This window comes from Cyclopterus lumpus, chromosome 17 (genome assembly GCF_009769545.1).
Source record: "Cyclopterus lumpus isolate fCycLum1 chromosome 17, fCycLum1.pri, whole genome shotgun sequence".
Classification (NCBI taxonomy): domain Eukaryota; kingdom Metazoa; phylum Chordata; class Actinopteri; order Perciformes; family Cyclopteridae; genus Cyclopterus; species Cyclopterus lumpus.
The window spans coordinates 5,489,937-5,512,557 of NC_046982.1; the positions used below are offsets into that span (position 1 = coordinate 5,489,937).

The window sequence follows — 22,621 nt, forward strand, 5'->3', positions numbered from 1 at the left end:
CTACATACATACACATACTGGTTAGATATTGCAACCCCAAATACTCAGAGGTCTCTGAAAAGTAATTGTCTTTTCATGCAAACTTATTTATGGCACACATCCCGTGCAGGGTTTCTACAGCAGCAATATAATAATCTATTAAAACGTCCGCATTAAAATCTTCACTTCAGATGCACAAACAAATTACAGTCATTCATCAAAGACCGTGAAGTCCATCATCCTCTTGGACATCACAAACTGAAGGAACAAAACGCTCCTCTCACCTTGTTCAGGGCTTGGTCCGTCTTCTCCGGGGCGCCGCGGTACGCCTGAGTGACATCACCGAGGGGGAGGGGCATGTACTGAAGGGTAAAGTTGCTATCAAGCGGAGAGGGGAGGGTAGAGAAAGAGAGAAGAATATAGGTTATAGGCTTATAGGCTGCTGGGGGATGTTTTAGGATACACTGAGCACCTATCTCCTCTTCTCTCTCTCCTTATGGATGAATTTACATCTCTCCATTACACCTTATTAACTCTGCTTCCTCCCCGGAGTCGTTGTGACTTCACGTCTCATAGGGTCCATTGGACCTGGAGGTGTCTGATGCCTGGTGGGCCGGCCTCCTGCCTTGGCCCTGCTGATGCGCCCCGCCCCCCCTCCTCTCTACCTCCTTCTGTTTCATGGATTGGAGTTCCATTCATACATTGTCATATTCATGTAATGTGTTTATGTAACTTTGTAATGCTGTTCATTCTGTACACATGACATCTTTTGCATCTGTCCATCCGGGGAGAGGGATCCTCCTCTGTTGCTCTCCTGAAGGTTTCTTCCCTTTTTTCCCTGTGAAAGTTTTTTTCTTGGAAGTTGTTCCTGATCCGATGTGAGGTCAAAGGTCAGGGATGTTGTATATGTACTGATTGTAAAGCCCTCTGAGGGATAATTTGTAATTTGTGATATTGGGCTATACAAAATAAACTGAATTGAAAAAGATGATATTACCCTTGCAATAACCAACAGAAGGAACTGTGATGTTAACAAGAACAAACAGGAAACACCCAGGGCCCTCATAACTCCAATTCCCAAATATGCAAATACAACCCACACACCCTTGTACAGCGCACACATAAACACACACACGCACACACACACACACACACGCACACTCTGAGAAAACATGACAGTTTGACTGTCATGCACGTCAAATAACTGATGAAACGCTGTGTAATAGTAAACATTATACAGAGAGGGTTATCTGCCTTTCACATGAGAGTGTGTTGTGTGTGTGATCTGTTTTATGTGTGTACCCCCCCCTATCTCTTCAAACGTTTTTTTTCTTTTTTCTCTCCCTCTTTGCTGTGTGTGTGTGCGTCTTACTGCTCGAGCGCTCTTGCCACATCTTGGAAGCCTGTCGCCGTGGTGTTGTTGCGATCCCACGTCACACTCCTGAGTGGGATCAAACCAGCAGGAAGTAGAGGAGGAGGACGAGGAGGAGGAAGAAAAGCAGATGAGTCACTTTATGATGCTCCTTAAAACACACACACGCACACACACACACACACACACACTTACACTTACAGGACATTTGTCGGGACTTTATTTTCGCTACATGCATGATGAGGAACGAGTCCGTGTTGCGAGATTAAGAATGCACAAACAACTGCCTCGCAACTAATGAGCTTCTGCTACTCTCCACCTACACTCCACACTGTCTAACTCCTCTTTCCAATATACCAGTCATTCTAGGCCTCTCTCCTCTCCTCCATCCTCCTCCTCCTCCATCGCTCCTTCCCTCGACTCGCTCTGCCCTAGAAATTCAATCAGCTTAACCCAAATCCCACTCCTTAGGTGGTCTCCCTCCCCCGTCCCTTTCAGAACTTTTCTCCATTTCGAGTCCATACACAACCATTTAACCCCATCAGATTACTTCCATCCAACCCTCACGTCTCGCTCCTGTCCTCTTCTCCCCTCACTTTTTCTGCCCATATGTTCCTCACTTCCCTCCAACTCCAAAACACACACACACACACACACGTCTTTACTCAGTCTTTTCTTTTCTGGTGCAATACATTGTCTGCCTGAAGGCCCTTCCCCATCCATGCACCGATTCTCATCTCTATCCCTCCGACTCCTCAGTCTCATCTTCTTATCTCCTACATGGTTTTACTTCCCCCCCCGGCCTCCCTGATCTTTGAAGCGACTGAACTCACGGCCTCTCAGCAACCTCAGCGTATCCTCTCCTCAAACCCTACCCAGCATATTCATTTTCTCTCCGACCCTAGTCTTACATCTGTCCTCTAAAAACTCTTTCTTTTTTAGCTCATCCTGCTGTGTAACAATGTGCTCTCATTAGCAAGGAAATACTTGCGTATACATCAAAATGATAAAGAATGCACACCTGAGTGTTGTATTGATCTGCAGCGCTTTGCTGAGCATCTTGGCCCCGGAGTCCTCCAGGAGGTTGCCGCTGAGGTCCACTTTCCGCAGGCAGGCGTTGGAGCCCAAGGCGTTGACCAGCACCGTGCCCCGCTGGCGAAGCCTGGAGTCAGCCAGGGAGAGGGACTGCAGGGCCTGGAGGAGAGAGGAAGAGCGAGCACGGGGGACACAAGATGGAAGAAGATGGAAGACTTTGAAAAAAAGGGCGGAGGTTCTATATCTGCGTGGAAAATATCTGGAATTCCTGTTTTTTTTTTTTAATGATTCTAAAAAACATTATATGAAATATTGATTAGGGAAAATCAATAATAAAAAAAAACCTGGATGAAAATATGATTTTCAAAAGATTAAAACCGCCGCAGTTGAATCATTAATTGTTTTTGTACGTGTCTAGAAATGTGCACAGAACCCTGTGGGCAGTTGACTTTCTGCATTAGGACTTCATCTACAAAGTGGTGAACGGGGTCTTCTTGCAGTGGAGAACAATGTACAACTTTTAAGCACACGCAAATATCACCGCTCGTGGTACAATTGGTTTAAACCAACCATTTTGTCAGTGAAATTAAAAGTCTAATAATGTTTTTTTGATTGAGAACCAACATATTCATCAAGCCCCCCTCCCCCAATAACAAATGATGTTAAGTTCTTATGGAAACAGGATAGTTTGACGTTTAAAAGCATGCTAAGCGGGAGTTAAACACAATAGCACTCTGAAGCCTGTATGCTAAATATGAAGCTGGAGGATGACGACCTGAAACAAGCAGGAACTGGCTTTGTAGCTCAAACAAACCAAACATAATGATATTTAATGAGCTCTAGAGATGCAGGTTAGTGGATTGTTGACAGAGCCAGGCTCCCTCTTTCCCTCCGCCCCAGTCTTCTTTTTTTTTTTGCTAAGCTAATCGCTCCTCGTTTCTTCCCATTTACTCACACACGCGGTCCGTCTTGTCACCCCTAACTGGGCGAGTTAACCGACACACCAATCTCTGACAAACTTGTTGCACTTTTAAACTTTGGTCCCCCCCCCCCCCCCCCCCCGTTAGCGTGCTTGCACACACCCATCTGACAGTACTGAGCGTCGTTGTGAGCGATCACCGTCAACAGTGGTAAATAATTGAGTAAGCAACTTGTCATGCTGGATTTATAGAGCGGAGAGCAGAGGGAGCCCCGGGAGCCTTCGCGAACACACAGAGACCAAACGAATGTTGTGCCGGGGCCCACAGATAACGTGACTCGTGTGTGTGTTCGCACCTTGTGTGTGTGTGTGTGTGTGTGTGTGTGTGTGGCAGGTGGGAGATTGCGCTTAAATGCACATGAATGAGGACACGAGAACTTAAACGGTGACAAGTGTGTGTTTGTGTGTGCAGCTACAAATCCACGAGGCTTGTGTGTGTGTGTGTGTGTGTGTGTGTGTGTATGTGTGTGTAGGCGTACATCTGCATGGAACGCCGCTGAGGATTTGTGTACAATATGTTACATAACACTCCCAACTCACACACTCTTCCTCTTGCACCAAATGAACCAGTTTCTGCAGAATTTCATCGAGCACCCTAAGGAGGCGAAGAGGAGAGAGAAAAAAAACATTCATCATCAGGATCGTCTTGGCAACCATCTGTACCCGCTGGTTCCCCCGCGTGGTCCGTACCTGCCCTTGATGTTGAAGTTCTTCCCCAGCATCAGGTGTTTGAGGGAGGGGTGCCGGGAGAACGCCGGGATGACAGCCAGCAAGTCAGCATCCAAACCTGCACACATCACAGCACAGCACAGCACATCACATCACAGCACAGCACAGCACAGACACACGCACACACACACACACACACACACACACACACACTGAGTACGAGTGCAACGCCAGCAATAAAAACCCAACTTCCAAAAAGATGTTTGATTACAGAAGATTAGGCCTGAAGCTTTAAGAGAGTTAGAGGGATAGTTTGGATGTTTTAAAGTGGGGTTGTTTGACCCATCCATAGTCATACAGTAGTACCAACGCAGGAGCATAGCAATGTACAGCGGTGACCGGCAGCTAAACCAATTGTAGCCATCTAAAAGAAAGAGGCCCACCTTAAGCAATCAGTGAGAGTTTAAGTGAACGCTGCATTCAGAATGTTTTCACTACTTCATCTCGCCGTCACACATCCCTTTAGCCGACTGGGGTTGAGCATTGATGCTCTCTTCAAAGCCACACGACAAACAAACAGAGCATGAGAACATACAAGCCCACTTATAAAGAATCCAAACTATTCCTTTTTAGAATTGAACACAAATAAGATGACGCGATAACTGTCCTATCAAACTGAAGGAAAAAAAGTTCAAATTTTCACTAGACAAATGTCTGGGCTGTCACACCAGTGACTCATCATTTACTCTGCCCGGTGCTAACATTTCTGGCTTTCAAAGCTGCTTTGTTTTTTTTAGAATAAAATCTCATTGCCCACTGAAATACTAATTAACCTCCCACCCACTCACATTCTCAAAAGCACAAGGATAGAGGATGCTGCTCAGGGGAGGTGGTTACCATGGCAAGATATTTCATCAACAAAGACACAAAAGCCTCATTCAGAGAGCAAAAATATCTGTGTTTAAATTTTTTAAAAAGTGGAGTTTATTCTGGTGTCAATGACAGGAAACTGTGACTCGACAGAGCAGGGGTGGTTGAGGGGCCCGATGAGTGCGAGCAAGCAATAGCTTCAAGGTTGAGAGTGTTGGAAAGCAAAACTCCAGCAGCGCTTGAAGTGTACAGAACACAGCTCGGTCTCACAAAGAAGCTGTTCAATGTACTACGAGGGTTCGATTCCCCGGATGTCCTTGAGCGAGACACTTCTCGAGTTGCACCTCACAGCAGCCAAAGTCTGCTTAGGATGGGTTAAAGATCTGTGCGGCAGAGGCTGTGAAGCCTTTCGCTGTTAAAAATGTTAAAATGTTACCTGCAGGATCAGCTAACTGAACTTCACGTGTACAATCGGTGGCGTTCCCCTTTAGTTGGAATGCTGGCGGCATTGACTCACTACGTCTGCTCTAAAGAGAAGTGCACATGACGCTATCCACTAGACCGCTAGGGATCAAAAGGGTTTCAAAATACTGCAGTGTGTCTAGATCAGAAAATCTAATTCAGATTAAGTCCAAGTCCATCCTATTTGTGTGTGTGTGTGTGTGTGTGTGTGTGTGTGTGTCTCACCGTTATCAGAGATGTCTAAAGTCCCCACGCATGAAACTCGAGGAAACAGCTCCTGCATCACCCCGGCGCCCGCCGACCTCAACTGTGGGAGGGAGACAAGAGAAGAGTGAGACAAGAGAGGAGTGAGACGTGACGGGATCGCCACGAGCGTCTGTCTATGACGAAGATGAGCGGGTGCACTGACAGCACAGACCAACAGAGCATACCTCACAGCTGCTGATGTCCAGGTGTAAATCAGAGATATGAGGGTTATTGGACAGACCTAGGAACAGAGCCCTGAAGGAAACCACAGGCAGGGTAGGATGGGAAGAGAGAGAGAGAGACAGAGCGGGGGTAAGAAAGAAGAGAGAGCGAGTGAGAGAGGGAGGGCGGATTAGGAAAGAGAGGAGAGAGCAGAAGGATAAGTGGGTAAGAAGAAAAGGAAGAGAAACAAAGGGCAATTAATGGAAAAAGGCAAGGCGAAAAAATGCCAAATAGAAAAATAAAATATGAACAGAGACAGAAAGATCAATCCCACATGAAACCAATCGCTTCCTATCCTCCGACTCCCCGCCGCCCCGCGTTCTCCTTATGCACACTTAAAAAAAGTTTCAGAGCCGTCTCTTTAAGCTACTTTTCTGTAAATCCTTCAAGGAGATGCATAGGGAAAAAAAAAACCCAAAATAAATCTTCAATATTTATTCTGGGGAAGTGGCCACTTGTTGCTGATGCACGCACGCCCAGCTGGATACAAGAGGAAGACTCCGTTTGCACATCAAGGCTCGGCTGGATGTTGATGTCGTGCAACGGAGAAACATTTAAGAGTTATGCAGGAGGTAATGAGGAGAAGTGCGAAGTGGGGAGTCCGCTCCGTCCATTTTGGCTGAGCTCCATCATGCGGCAGGCAATCATCTCTATTGTTGCTGGCAGTTTGCTTTGTTTACTCCGCTATTGATTGTGTTCCTTGGCTAGGAACCCGCTAACAGCAGGCTACACACCTAACAGTAAGATAGCAGTACTCCCGTCCATTCTCCGAGGGAAACTTGCTTTCCGTTTGGCTCGTTCGGCCTGGTTTATACACTCAGATCTCCTGAAGCTGGTGGGGAGACAGAGTCCAAGGTGGGGGGGGTTCAATATGTGTCCTCTTATTGAAGGCCGGTCTCACAAACACATCAGACAACGTTGTCTGCGTTTGAACCCAGACGTGGGCCTTGATGCTTGAATCCCACCGATCGTTTGGAAGCAAACTGCACTCCGTATGGTCGGAGCTATTTTAGTGTTCACACAAGAAAGAATAGAAAAAGGGAAAGATCTTTTATTTTGAGAGTCTCCTCTTTAACCGTTGGCACACGGTTGGATGCAACCTTTTAAAAGCAGTCCTGGGTGTAATTCAGACAGTGCTTTAAACTAGAGCACCTTACAGCATCACGAGTGGACACATTTTTAGCACGAGTGGCCCCAGTTTACCCTTCACCATTTTCAAGTTTGACTAAATATCGCCGTAAACTGCCGGGTACGTGGGCAGGTAGGAATAATGGGCTCCGTGAGTTATAAACTACTTCTACCGTGGACCTTCTTCTCGGCTAAACAGATCTCCACATTTGCTGCGGGACCTGAGAGAAGCAAACAGGAAGCACCTGCTCCTACACCTCCATGTTGGCTCATTCACAGTAATTCATTTGATAATGGACTTATTACATGGATTTCATTTACTCCTACGCGTGTGACAAATTCATGATAGAAACGATGAAAGCCGTGTTGTTATTATTCAATAACATGTTTTTTTTTTCTTTTTTTGAGCGACACATTTTGTTTTAGCATTTACAGCCCTGCATAATATTCCCATAATATCCAAATTAAGCCTTTGATGGCATCTAGTACGATCTGTATCTCTAACTACTGACTTTATTCATCACTCCGTATTAATTCATCGTTAGTTTTTTCTTCCGCAACAGTGACTTTGTGCATCTTTCTCACATAACATCAGTTTAATCTCGTCTGATGTGTATCTCAGTGGATCCAGTTGGCGTTTATTGCGGTTTACTTCGCCAGCTCAGTGTGAGAAACATTCGATACACTCGAACCTGACCCCTGACCCCCTCTGTGTGTGGACTGAACATGTTCTGGGCTTTGGTGCCTTCATGATAATCGCACCTGGCACTGAATTAAATTTTCTTTTCGGCATTTACTTTTCACAGGTCACTTCCTCGAACTGTGAGTATCTTGACAGTGCATTTTTTGAAGGTTTGTTTTGATGTGCTTCGAGATTGATTTGTTCATTTTGCATTTATTTATTCATATCTCCGAGAGATGGATTTTGTAAGTAGCATGCATCTGTTATAACCTCCCAAGGTTGTTTGGGCGGATAACATCTTTAACACATTTACATATCATTTATATTATTTTTTCTCTTCTTCTTTGCTGTATGCAATTATAATCTATTCATATACATGATGACGAATGCAAAAGGGTTCAAACTGAATCTTGCTGTGTATTGATTTGCATCATACACAGCGTGTTTTCAAAAGGTCCCTCTAAATCGTCGCTTGTTTAAAATCCTTGGTTCCTTTCCTCGCCTCCTCTAGGGCTCTAGGGAGTTAGGGCTCCATGCAGCATCTCCTGGACAAGCACTTAGGGAATCGACACATCCTTCCACATGGCACTCCGAGACTGATTTCCGGGTCATATTTAGGAGGCACAAAACACAGAAACAAGAGGAGCGGAGTGACTCACCTCAGTGAATCGGGGGGGACTCTCACGGAGGCCAGGCTGACGTGGGTCAGGCTGAATGCGGAGCTGAAGAACTGCCGGAAAGTTGGCAGAGAATCTCTCGCTTTCCTGGAAAAGAACAAGCAAGGAGAAAAGACGGGATTGTAAAAGCGTGTAGGAGTGGAATGGGAAGAGAGGGACACGGAAGATAGAGCGCGATCAATAAGGCAGTTAGACAGACGGAAAAAGGGAAGGAGGTGAGCAGATGATGGGAGCCGATAAGGGGACTGATCGAGACGGGCCGGCGGGATGACAGAGGGAGCTGAGAGGCTGACAGAAAGTGACGGAAATGTTGCGGCAGACGAGAGGGGAGCTGTCAGAGAGGGAGAGAGAGAGAAGATGCCCGGCAGGTGACATTTAGGTCAGAATTATATCAAGCAGACTCTGAAAAGGTGAAGTTGGCATTAATTAACTGCCAAGAGTTTAGAAAGAAATCCCAAAAGTTGACCAACGCTGACCAATTATCCAGACATCTGCTTGGCATACTTTGCCTGTCGTCAGGGAGGAAGGACAGAGTGTGGGGGGGGGGGGGGGGGGGGGGGGGACGATCGATGCAGCACACAGGTTACGATCCGCGTTCACAACCCGTCAACGCAGCCAATCTGCCAGTTCAGCCGCCCTCACGGCACCAATAATTCGCCACAGGGGAGGATGACGATGGGTTGGTGGGGAGTGATGAGGGGCAGGGAAGGAGGAAGGGAGAGAGGGAGGAGGGGTGGGGGAAGGATGAATTCATCTTTGGAAAAAAAATGGGTTTGTTTTACAAGAAAAGATCTCTCCGGCTGAGGTGTTGTTTGCCTCCCACCATCATCCCCGACACACAACGAGTACGGTTGTTTTTGGCGAGGGGACGGCCGCTTTGAATCGTGTGTTTAATATGACTCATCGTTTGTGTTACTCAGAGAACCACTTATGTACAATTATTGCATGGCGTTTCATGTCAACCTTTTTTTCTTTCTTTTTGTAACCGGCATACAGTTTGACTAACAGGAAAAGCACAGGTGTACCTAATTTGGCTAACAGCTCCATAAATGGGCCGTTATGAGCTGCAGCTGTGCGTTTCCTGCCGCAACGCGTCCAAATGGCTGCGAACGCAACGCGCTTCCTTTCACTTTGATGGAACCCATTTTCTTCTGCTACAGAATCAATTCACACCAGATGGTTGATCGCCGGTCGTTTTCTTTCAAAAATAGAAGCCACACATCATAAGAGTAATGACAAATAAAGTCTAAATGCCGACGGTGTCTCAGCAGTGGTAAAACAACAATAAACGCAAAGCGCAACAGCAGTGGATGGGAAAGCTGGCTTTTACAGAGTATGTATATGTATATATGTATATATATGTATATGTGTATATATATATGTATATGTATGTATATGTGTATATATATATATATATATATGTATATATATACATATATATATATATGTATATATATATACATATATATATATATATATATATATATATACATATATATGTGTGTATATATATATGTGTATATATATGTATATATATATATGTGTATATATATATATGTATATATATATATATATATATATATATATATATATATATATATATATATATATATACTATATACTTTATCTATCAAAGTGCTCTACACTTAAATGTTGCCGTGCCAAGAGTAAAAGCTAAAATATTGTAATACATGTCACAATTCCCATGAGGGGTTTAATAAAGTATCTTCTATTCCATGAGCGTTCATCTAAGCGACACATTAACTGAACAGAATACACAAGTGGCAGTGATCATAAATCTGTTCATTTACCCACTCAGTTTTCTTGGCAACTCCTTCCTGCATTTGGCAGTTTGTAACTGTGTTACTTTTACACTAGATTAAGGATTTAGCCTCTTTAATGTTTGTCTAACATTAGAGTTTTCTCTCTTCTGACAGTAGACGGTAGCCTTAGGCTAAAAGAAGCCCTGGTATGTTGAACTGGCTTCGTGGTCCAGGCCCCTGGAATCTATGAAGCCTTCGACTGCTTCATCCCACTCCCATACAAATACACAGCATGACTCCAGACTCCAGATTAAATATTAAGTGTTTCAAACTGCACATTTATCAGTTTATTTCCTTTTTGTAATCATCATTTCATCTTATTTATTTTTAGGTTACATCCACAGCAATAGTTCCCTTAAGATCGAGGTTTTCCTTCCATAAATAAAACCCCACATCATTTAGCAACATGACCCGACTTCCAATAACTCCCGTTGATGCAAATTCGGTGTCTAACAACACATCACTTGCCTTCAGCAGCATGTTGGTGTTATGTCTGAACCTCTTGGACCTCACAAGTGAAAAGCTGCTCCGCAGCTCTGATTGTCCGAGCCAACTTTCTGGTGTGCCCATGTGTTTGGAGCAGCTGTTTAATTGGTATGAGAGCAGTAATACGACTAGCTGAGGAACATAATGACAAATCACTACACCCCACCAATTTCTATTCCGCTTCACCACATTCCTTTGTGCATACTGCTCCTGTGAGTAGAAGCCCCGCATTGTGCTTGTGCACGAGAAACACGGATTTACACGTTATGATCGCACCGTTAAAGATGAGACAATCACCATTTGATTCAGTTTGGAACTTGATATGACAACACCAGCCACGATGACATCTCTCATAACGCGACACAAAACCATGTTGGCTCGGTTTAAAAGATGAAAGTGAACCGCAGCGAGGGTAAAGGAATAAAAGATTGTGAGATAAAGACCGGGGGGTGAGCAGGAGAAAATCAAGTTATGAAGGGTAGAAAAACGGAACATGTCATGAGGGAGTGAGCAATGGTGGGAGGCAAAAAAAGAAAAGACCAAAGATGAAGACATTAAGGAAGTGGTGAGGGGAAAACCAGGCAGCTGCATTACAAGCTGCTGTCATTGCTATTGTGATAACCTCCCAGTGTGTGGGACGCCCGCTCTTCTCTGACCCATCTGTAATGATTAGCATACGGCCCCGACAGGACTCCGCTGATACAGAAAAGGCCTCCGTCGCATAAGTAGACGGTGTCACTGTCTGTCTCACTAAACGCTCTCCGGGGAGCTGTATCAGCAACTTGTTACCACTTAGTACGTGTGTGTGTGTGTGTGTGTGTAACTGGATCTACATGGACCGCTCACCATTTCTGTGTGTGTGTCTGTGTGTGTGAGAAGGAGGGGACTGAAGCGGTCCGTTCCATATTCATGAGCAGGCAGCCCGGAGGTTCTTATCAGCCCGGGTCAGCTTTGTGGCTGCGTGTTGTCTCCACAACACGGCGGCCGTCTGCCCCCGAGCCAGCGAGTATTTAATAGCAGAAGACCCACAACCGGCGAGAGCGGGATGAACTATGGAGGGAGGGAAGGAGGAGGGAGGGAGGATGTGAGGAGAAAGAGCAATGGTAAAAGGGGATGAAAGTTAGAGGATGTGGAGAGGGAGGAGGAGTGATAAGGAGAAGGGGAAGAGGAGAAAGGAATATGAGAGGAGGAAGGACAGAGGGGAGGAAAGGGAAGTAAACAAGATGAGAGACTGGAGGAGGGCGGTAAGCAAGAGGCGAGGGATGAGAGGGGGCAAAAAGCCACAGAAAGGGAGAGATAAAAACCAGACGGAGAAGATGGGACGGAGTGAGGATGTGTGTGTCCAGTGAAAAGGAGCGCGGAATGCTGGGAAATTAAATCTTCCTCTTAGAAATGAGAGAGCCAAGTGTGACCAAGAGCTCCGGCAAGAGCAAGAATTCACGTCATAAAAGAGGAGGACAAGAGGTGCAGCCAGACGAACGCAAGAGGTAAAAAGATGGATCGAGAGATCCAGCAGATACAAAGAAACTGAGCAGGAGAGAGAGAGAGAGAGCGCAAGAGAGAGAGAGAGAGAGAGAGAGAGAGAGAAAGAAATGCAGGCGTGGGAGCCTGGGGATTGGAACAATAATTCTAAAATTAGTCTCATTTTTCACCAACTTCTTCCTCAGTAATTCTGTAATGCAATATGCTGAGCAGGGAAGCTCCTGGGGAGCACAACATGATTAGAGCCGGAGCCGCTTCTGCCTGCTAGCTCGGCACACACACACACACACACACCCACACACACACACACACACACACACACACACACACACCACGAGTGTGGGCATGCAAACAAGTGCTTGACAGATGGAAAACTTGTTAGCAAACAGAGACATGTGTACATTAGAAGACAGACGGGAACACATTCTGCACACACAAAAAATATATATATATATAAATAAAATAAAAATATATATACACACACACACACACACACAGTATATGCAGCGAGCCAGAACAAATTAAGGGGGCGAGCCGAGAGTGCACGCTAATTACGTGAGTGAGGTCCAGGGCTAAACACTAATCTACAGCAGGGAATAAATGAGGATGCTCGCTCGGCTCCTGACTGGAAATCCTCCAGAGCGGTTTGGCTGAGTCAGAAGGAAGAAAAAAAAAGAAGAAAAAAGTGCTTTCTTTAAAAAACGCAACGAGAAAAAAAAAAGACCGCAACGTGGATTTACAACCGAGGTGAGCGCCCACCTGTGAGAAAAGGAGTTCTTGGAGAGGTTCAGGTAGGAGAGGTCAGCGCAGCAGCCTCGCAGCAGGGCCCCAAACAGCTGGCAGAGAAACAGAGAGAGAGAGAGAGAGACAGAGAGAGAGAGACAGTGATGAACGGGTTGCGTTACGTTCATACAGCCGAATGCGAGTGTGTTGCGTAACAGTTACTTTGGCTCTGGAACGCTGCACAAATGATTAAAGCTGACACAAATGCAATTTGAACACACTGAAGAGAATGATGCTGCTGTATGTCCTCCTTGGCAGAAGCCTGCTCAATAATAAATCATTTAAAAAAAGGTCCCTAAATGCATCATGCTAGCATTAGAGATGGCATTAAATAATAGAGTGTCATAGAAGCCTGATGGGGAAAAAAAGAAAGAAATAAGAACCAGAACAAATGCGATGTTACTTCTGGTCAAATCAGGACAAAGCCGTTGTCGCAATTTGTTTTAGGATTTGTTTGATCCTTCCAGTGCCATATGGTTTGGGTTTATACACAGATACAAGGGTTCTCATTAAGTTGAAACACACACACACACGCACACACACACACAGGTGCTTTACAAGCAATTGACAAAACGCAGGATGTTAAAAGTAGCAACATTGTGATGATATATAGAATCAGATAAATTGTAATGAACAGCAGCGAAATGTTGATAACACAAAGTGGAGCAAAACAGATGAGACGTGATAATCGAATAAAGTTCAAATAACAAAACCACAAAGATCATAAAACGCTGCATAAAAAAGCCAGACTCAAAAGAGATGTATAAAAACATCAATTCTGTCAGCTGCTCTGGAAGGCCTTTCCAGCTGCTCGGAGCGTAATCATTTCTGCTGCCAAATGTTTTCACTGTGCTGTGTGCAGAGAAGTGGCAGAGGATCTAAAGGAGAACCGGAGGATCAGAGGATTTGGCTCAGGTAGTCATCGCTCTTGATGCGTGCACTTTGGGATTAGAAAAATGGAAAGTAGCTTTTACTCAATTCAAAATTGTATTTGTACAACCCAATATCAATAATCACACATTTAAGGGAGGAGGGGAGGGGGGGGGGGGGGGGGGGGGGACAATAGATGTCATGTGTACAGAATGAACAGAGAGGGGGCCGACCCACTGAGCTAAACTGCTTCACAGTGTATAAAGAACTAAAAGATGAGCCTCGACCGGCTGCAACGCATTGACGCCTCAGTACTAAGAAAGCTCATCATGTAATATTTAACGATATATCAGTCACACATATTTTTTTTCTTTTTCATACTCTAATTACGTATTCCCGACTTAACTTCAGTATAACTTTTAAATGCAGGATGAGCTGCAGCCACGTACACAGTATTTGAAAAGTCACAAAGTCAGCGTTGACTCGTGGTGGCGCTAGAGGACAGACAGACCGACCTTGGCCATGTCATCGATTATGAAACTTTGTCGTTGCATTTACAAAAGAATTAAACAAAATACACTTACGTAGGAAAGGATGATATGAAAATGTACGTACTTTCTCAAATGAGAAAGAAAAAACAACAACATCTGGGTGATTTAGGCCCCAATAGTTGGACATTTCATTCCCCCACGTCCTTGCCCGTTTCAGGGTTAATGAAACGCGGCAGCACCGTGTTGCCACCAATCTTTCAAAGTGTGTACGGAAAGTGGTCGTCCGTCAGAGAGTCGGCCAAATGGGCAATAACAAGTAATTTTATTACACTGGAAAAAAAAAAACTTTCATTGTCCAATTTATTAAACGGAATATCCATCAAATGTCAATTTCACATCAAATATGATTGGGGCGGGGACCAACCTGAAAATCTTTGAAGGAAATGTAATTGTGCTCTGTCAATCAAATGTCCCCTTATTATATGATCAATGTGACGTCTGGTGAAGTCATGACTGCTTCTGGAGAGCACCCAAAGTGAACACACAGGAATCTGACTGTGGTCAATTTAATCTTGAAATAAAGATGAGATATGAGATGTGAGATGTGAGATATGCGTGTTTGCAAATATGATCGGCATCAAAAGCCAATTTCTCGGAAGACTTTTAGCGGCTTCTCATCGCTTGCGAGAGGTTAAACTATTGGAACAAATCAATCTTCCCCCCCCCTGACTGAGTGATCCATCACCCACATTTCCTAAATCGACCGCTGTCGGTATGTCAACGCAGATTAAAAAACAGAAGCATATTAATAATTCAATCCAACAAGCACAACACTAAGAAAGACCAATTCTCCTCTTTGAAAGGATAAATGACAATTAACAAAGCAGGTTGTGAAGCAGCTGTCACGGAGAGCACTCTTTCAGTCCCAAAGGGGTTCTTCAGGGGAAACGGGAGAGCCTGCAGGGAAAGCAGAGGGTTTGGAAACCGCTCGCTTCACGTGAAGCGCAGCGAGGACACACGCAGTAAAAAAAATAAAATAAAAACATGGGGTGGAAAAATAAGAAGTATTCGCATCCTTAACTTGAGGCAGAATTTTTCTATTATTTTTTTTTTTACTTTGGTTTATTTGATAAGGGACAGTGCACAATAATTAAAAAAAACATTTCTGTAAATGTGCCAGAGTTAGCCAAGAGGCTATCTCGCCATGTATGAAACTTATTACTGGCTGCACCTTTAGGCAACTAGTTTTATGATGGTATACTATTTTATGATTTGCACTCAAAACACACAGGGAGGGATACAGCTGATGTGCACACACACACACACACACACACACACACACACACACACACGGTACTGACTGTAATTTCCTCTAACTGATATAAGTATCAAATCACTGCCAATGCAAACAGAGATTTCCTCCTCAAGAAATGACACGAGGGAGATTGAGGCAGGTTGAACACTTGTTTGAGGAATCGTTGATTTGAGTTGAAATTTCTGCATAAAAATAACCAGTTGAAATAATCCTCAACTCCAAAAATGAATCCTTCAACTCCAGGCTAAAGCGACTTGATCAGGAGGTTGTTTTTTGATTTATTTATAACACACTGAATCATGTTTCAGAAGCCAGTGATATATTTTGTATTGAATAAATTATCTTTGCAATATGTGCTGGAGCATAAAGTACAACATGTCCCTCTACAATAGAGTGGAGCACAAAAGCATGACATGAAAATAGTGACGCACAAAGTACCTAAAGGCTGCACTTGAGTGAATGTTCTCGTTACATCCAACCGCGGAGAGGAGCGCCGTACCCAATCAGCCACGGGGTCAAATCTAGTCGGTAAAGTGTTGTTTCCGAAATCAGCGGGCCGGCGAGCCTTGCTTTAATTTGAAATATGACGAGGCACGGCGGCGACGTGGGGAGTCTGGAGTTCATGCGCCGGTCCTGCTGAGTGAGCACAAGTCTGTTGCTCACGTCTCAGTGGCGCTCTAGTCTAGCCGACTCTGACCTCTTAACCCCCTCCTCCTCCTCCCCGCCCCCCCCGCCGCCAAGCAGCAGGGAACACAATGAAATAAGATATTGATGTCTGTTCTATCGCAGGTGGTCCCGTCAGCAGCAATGCGGCGCCGACAAAAAGCTCAATCGACACTGAACGTGACCTCCCGTTGCATCTTCCGGACCACCGAGAGAGAGAGAGAGTCCGCCGCGTTCAGGTCGTGACTTTCAAACATGTTCCCACGGTCAACCGGGAAGAACTGCCACCTCAGCGGTAACCGGCGGAAATTCTTTTTGAGAGGAAAGGCTCCGTCGTCCTCGAGCCCCGTAACGCGGCAGTGCACCGGTCTTTCACAGACACGGACAAAGTCGAAAAAAAAAAGGACGTGAAACAAAGCCACGAAACAAAAGGCTGCCGTGTAACAGTCGTCATGGATGTACTTCGCACGAGGCTTTACGTTTCTGTTGTAGGGCATTCAAAGAGCGTTTAGCATCACCCGACACATCGTGCACAGACTGTGGGTCTACTGAGGTAACATTGTTTTTGTGTGGTGGGCCATTTATATTCAGGACACTACACCCCCCCCCCCCCCCCCAACCCCCCCTTCTGTTTCCTGGCCTGAATCCCATCTGGGAGATGAGATCGGGCGAGGGGAAGGGTGGGATAGTGGCTGTCACGGAGGCAATGAGTACAAACCGAGTCCACGGTGCAGTCTGTCCCAGACAGGTCCAGATGCACCAGGCAGTTGGGCTGGGCCAGGAACATGTAGAGGTTCTGCAGGGTGAAGAAGGACAATGTCTTTGAGGGAATGAATGTAAAAATATATATTATGTGGGCATACAGTATTTAAAAAAAAGCATTCATCGACTCTTGTGGATGTTTTCATGTTTTACAACATTGAATCGGAGTAGATTTTAATGTGTCATTTTTTACATTAAAATCTTCTACTGAGACATAACCGTATTTTCAAACGAAGCGCAGGACACACAATCTTTCCTTGTTTTGTGATGGTGAGCTTTTGTGAGATAAAAACATATTGTGGATTTGGGAAAATCAATCTTTTTTTCTTTTTCTTTTTTTTTTTACAATAAAGCTTTCGATATTTTTGAGATGTAGAAATATTTGTATCACACGAGTCGTAAACAAGTTTAATAGTGAGTGTCCACACGGTGTTTTCTTCTGGGATGAAACCCGTTGGGAGCGCTTCGTCGACACCAGAGTCTCTCTGAAAAGTTCAGAGATTTCCAAAAAGAAGCGCTCGGAGCGACTGCACTGCACACAAAAAAACAAAAAAACATAATAATAATTGGACACCTCGAATCTTTTTCTGCAGCGGTGCAGAAATACTGGGTTTAAAAAGAATGATTAGACATGCAACAAAAATATATTAAGCTGCGTCACATTCGAATGTCAGCTTTATGAAGGGAGCTTTGAACTATTCGGTACAGCCCGATGAATTTCACATAGAAGAGCAGAATAATTCGCCCCCTGAACATCTTTTACGGGACAGTTAAAGCCATCATTAAGAAATGGAAGGCTCACAGCGGAGAATCTGCATTAATGATTCCTCAAAGGAAAAACTGAGTTTGGGTGTACAAGGAGTCCCTGAAGGAGCTCCAGTCTTCAGTGCTGGAGAGACTGTGCAGACAATAGCTGGTTGCCAGGTTGCTTCACGGGGCAGTGTCAAAGAGACACACAGAATATAAGAGGTTTGTCAGAAGGCACGTGGGGGACTCTGTCAGCTGGAAGGGGCGTCTGTGGTCGGATAAGAGCTTTTGACCCATCATGTCATCAAAAACATGCTGCAGCATCCCCAGTGGGAAGCACAGCGGTGGCAGCATCATGATGTGGGGACACTTCTCTGCAGTGGGTGTCGGGAAATGAATGCAGGAAGATACACCAAAAAAAAAAAAAAAATATATATATATATATATATATATATATATATATATATATATATAAAAACTGAAGCAAACAAGAGTACAGCAAAAGCTCCACAGGTAAACAACAACAACTTAAATGTCCCGAGTCTGGCTGATCTGTTTTCAATTGGACATTACATTTTATTTTTATGTTGCCACATTAAATTTGACTATGATTTAATGTTGTAAAACAGTGTACATGTTTCCATCCACTAGTTTAATGCACAGATATGGGGTTTGTGTATATTCTCTCATCAAACAAATGCAGAAGAGCGTCAGTCAAACAGTGGAAAACCATGATGGAAATATGGGGATGTAAAGTATTTCTTTATGGTTTACATATTCATTTTTTATTTGCTTTTTTTTCCCTCCCTCGAATTTCCGTCATTTCAAATAAAACATTTGCATAAAAACAGGTGGATGGACACTTATTAAAATGTATTTAAAATATTCATCGCTATGTTTGCGTGCGTGTATAGTCGGCCCCTCACCGTGGCGTCTTCTCCGGACAGAACCCCGGGGTTTTTGCTGAGATCCAGATGCAGCAGAGAATTAGAGTAGTCGTCACTTGAACACAACGCCTGGGACAGAGTAACCACACCTAACAGGGTGGAGGAGGGGGAGAGGGGCACAGAGGAAGAAATTAAGAGGTAGGGATTGGATGAATGCATCTTTGAATCATTTAATAATCTTATAATCATCCTTTTCCTCCCCCCCCCCCCATCAGGCCAACTTAATGCTCTGGATGTAACTTATTAACAAAACTCCATCATGAAAGAGGATGAGCAAGCTATGTGGGGAAAAAATTAGAATAACCGAGCAGAGACTAGTGAGCCTCAATAGCAGGTTAGTTTCAAAAAAACCTTTTGGGGGGAGGCCAGCAACTTTCTTTTCCAGCATCCAAGTAAACCCTAAAGGCCAAAACAAAAGAGAAATCACTCTCTCAAATCAGATCACAACACAATCACACCCACCGGCCCCGATGGAGCCCCTCATTAAAATCCTCACCCTGCAAGACTGATGCAAAGCGCAGCACGCCAAGGCGAGTTGAGGATTAAATATAGACACGAAATCAGGGAGAAATATCTGACCGCGACCAAATAGAAGGAAAAAAAAGGTCTTTGTGCTATTCACTCGACGCCGCATCATCGATTTTACACAGCAGTTGTAGGAAGTGACTTTTTTTCCTGCTCTCAAGCGTCGGGGGGAGAGTGTGCTTGCACCCGAGCCGGCAAGGCGCTAAGCTCTTCATCCCTAATTTGTAGCGATTAGGAGCAAAATGAGGGGAAGAGGAGACGGGGCGTCTAATCCCCCACTTCATCTATCCATCAGCCTTTTAGGAGCCATCCGGTCCGTGTGACAATGTCAAGTGTGTGGGAGCAGCGGTGATGTATCGGCCTATTTGCGTGTCTGATCGCATCTCAGAGATGTACGTGTGTGTGTGTGTGTGTGTGTGTGTGTGTGTGTGAGAGCCAAGTGTGTGAGTGAGAGCTTGTGACATGATGTGTGTAGGTGTTTCAGAGGGAGAGAGAGGGAGAGAGAGAGAGATCTATAAATATTCAACAAAAAAGAAGATCAGCCCCTGCAAAGTCATACCTGCATCCACCATTCAAGGTCAGCACCATCAGCGCATTCCTCCAGCATCACTGTGTCAACCCCCAGTGTGGCTTTCCCCATTCATGAAAGTACAGTATGGAGGTCGTCGTGTACACAACGCTCAGCTTTCAGCCTTATGGTTACGTGTCAACGCCTCGTCGGCTCTACAGCCCTACAAGAGGCAGAGAGCGGCCGCTACAGAGGCAGAGGAGTGTGGGGTTGCAACAGATAGAGGTGCTTATTTTAGCCCACAAAATACTCCCACAGAACCCATAAAAAGCCGATGCTGCTTTGTATGATCCTCCCAGAATGCAAGGCTGACAACGCAGCATCTGCAAACGGGCTAAATCTGTTCTTTTACCTTTTCTGGTCCATTTTAGCTATAGTTTATATACAAGAAGAAACGGTATTTGTCTATATGGCTTAAGCACACCAAATCACATGAATTTCATGAAGTCAAATGGCAGTTCCATCTTGCGCTGAGATGACGGAGGAGCTCACAGAGACCTCTCTAAAGCCCCAGAACACCTTTGGTGTATATGCCAAGTTTTGGTTTACACCATTCATCATATCCAGAAACAGAACTTCAGGAAAACTAACCTAATCCACGCTTAAAATAGTAATTCATTCAATCCAAATAACTTTATTCTATGTCTCATTGAAAAATTTAAAAACATAACCAAAAGTAACGTGACAAACATTGAGTGGAACTTCAACTGCACTTCAGGCTGCTAAACATCTTGTTCCAGAATCAGACAATCCAGAGAATTGACTACAAATCATCATTCATGGACATTTTTTCAACAGAAGAAAACCTCCCTCAGAGACCTCCATCACACCTCCATTGTATTGAGTCAGAAATCTCACAAACAGACTCTCCCGCCAACTGATTGGCAACACTGTATTTTCACTAAATAATTGGACCATCCTTGGCATAGTTCTTTTTTTATATTGTAAAATAGCCTTGATCTTAACTCAATTTGGTCCAGATATGTAGTTGCTGTGTTTGCCATTTTTAGAGCAGCATGCTACATTCCTGCAACTTAGTAGGAATTAAAACCGTTCTTTGAGCTTAATTAGATGATTCAGAGAACCCATAAATAAATCCTAATAAAAACGCTATAATGACCAAAAATGCAAATACAATCCGGCTATTAACATATGGATTTACATCTGCATCCAAATGATCCCTTTGCATCGGCTGTAACACTCGTGGATGGCTGTATTGTTTGGGATAGAAGCAACAGAATTGGGACACTGTACTAATGCCGACATAGGATTTTAGATCAACTGCTTATGATTATGACCTGATTATCATTTAGTAGATGGGTCATACAGTACATGCATGGCTCGGTTTATCTATGAGAGTTCAAACTAGCCCACATAATAATAAAGAACTCATATGGGGCAGGATTGTGGTCCGAGAGGCTGTTTCTTGATGTGTTTGTGTGCAGGGTTGAGCCACTAGAGGCCGCTGTGTCTGAGAGGAGCACTCCTACCTTTGGAGGACAGGGAGGTCTTGGAGAGATTGAGGAGGCGCAGTCCCTTGTTGAGGCGGCACACTTGTTGAATGAGGTTGGAGACTCCTGTGAGAAGAAGAAGAAGAAGAAGAAGAAGAAGAAGAAGAAGAAGAAGAAGAAGAAGAAGAAGAAGAAGAAGAAGAAGAAGAAGAAGCCTCATTTAAAATCACAGCCCAAACTGTTGTTGCTTGATTAATAAGTTGCCAATTATGATGATTGGTCAATTGTCCTTTTGTACCTGAAAGTCTTTAGATTTTAGGACGTTATGGGACAAAACAAGCGTCTTGAAGACACCACGCTGAGCTCTGGGACACATTTCACAGACCGAACGAGGGTTCAACTAGTCAAGGAAATAGCTGACATAATCATAATGAAAATCATTTTTACTTGGAGCCCTGCACCCATCAACTTTAAGAGTTACGAGCTCACACAGAGCTTTGCCACTTATCAAGCTTATTAAAACCTCTCTCAATACATCGTCCCCAAAGCACACATGTAGCTATTTACCCACATGTATACTACAGCTATAAAAATATATTAATAACATCCCACCAACATACTTAGCAATCTCACTGTCTCCCACATGCCCAGTGCAGGAACAAACCCATAAAAATGCCACATGCCAAGTCAAATCGCATGACACCCATCTTCATTCAGCGATTTGATTAAACACACCGTGAATACTGATAATAATATGGAGAGGATATGTTTTTGATGCAAATGAATAACAAATAAAGAAATGCACTGCAGGACTGTACTACTGCTTTGGTTTGGTTTGTCGTGTTGAAAATGGGCCGCAGCTGAATTTCGATGCGCATCCCTGTGTTGCATAATAACAGTAAATTATCTTAACTTATCTTTATTGAAAATGTATGTTTTTTTTATGTAGAGCCAAACCTGGTTTCCTGGTTATGGCAGGAATGTGTACATATTGTGTACTTGCATTAAAGGGCATACAAAAACAAACAGTGTTACCGTCGTAAACAGACACGGCAACACTGAAGGTCATTCATTACTGTGATTATTGTTAAGTGCTGAAGCACCTTTTTGGTCGCAATAAAGTAAGTCTGCACACAGGCAACACACACACACACACACACACACACACACCATTTTTTTCCTTTCTGTTGGGTACAAATGGGGGGAAAAAGGTACAAGGAGAGAGAAAGCTCTACAGCGGTCGATGAGGCACACAACATCAAATTGTCTGGGGTAACTGGAAAAAAAGCAATTCCGTTTGTGAACAAATTAAAGCATTTGCTTAACGAGGAGGACCGACTCATAGACGTGGCATGAAAGGCAGACGAGAGTGAGAGAGAGGAACCGA

At 44.2% G+C, this 22,621-nt stretch overlaps 1 protein-coding gene across 1 annotated transcript in view; it reads right to left on the reverse strand.

Moving 5' to 3' along the window:
- Nucleotides 1–22,621, reverse strand: part of carmil3 (capping protein regulator and myosin 1 linker 3) — a 65,126-nt gene that overhangs the window by 18,747 nt on the left and 23,758 nt on the right. Inside the window, exons 12-23 of the mRNA XM_034556386.1 lie at nucleotides 21,274–21,360; nucleotides 18,670–18,779; nucleotides 16,953–17,030; nucleotides 12,872–12,948; nucleotides 8,304–8,408; nucleotides 5,798–5,867; nucleotides 5,592–5,673; nucleotides 4,056–4,152; nucleotides 3,906–3,960; nucleotides 2,373–2,545; nucleotides 1,352–1,420; nucleotides 264–357 (exon numbers count right to left, since the gene is read on the reverse strand). Coding sequence (XP_034412277.1) covers nucleotides 264–357; nucleotides 1,352–1,420; nucleotides 2,373–2,545; nucleotides 3,906–3,960; nucleotides 4,056–4,152; nucleotides 5,592–5,673; nucleotides 5,798–5,867; nucleotides 8,304–8,408; nucleotides 12,872–12,948; nucleotides 16,953–17,030; nucleotides 18,670–18,779; nucleotides 21,274–21,360 — 1,097 coding nt within the window. The remainder of the gene's footprint in view (nucleotides 1–263; nucleotides 358–1,351; nucleotides 1,421–2,372; nucleotides 2,546–3,905; nucleotides 3,961–4,055; nucleotides 4,153–5,591; nucleotides 5,674–5,797; nucleotides 5,868–8,303; nucleotides 8,409–12,871; nucleotides 12,949–16,952; nucleotides 17,031–18,669; nucleotides 18,780–21,273; nucleotides 21,361–22,621) is intronic.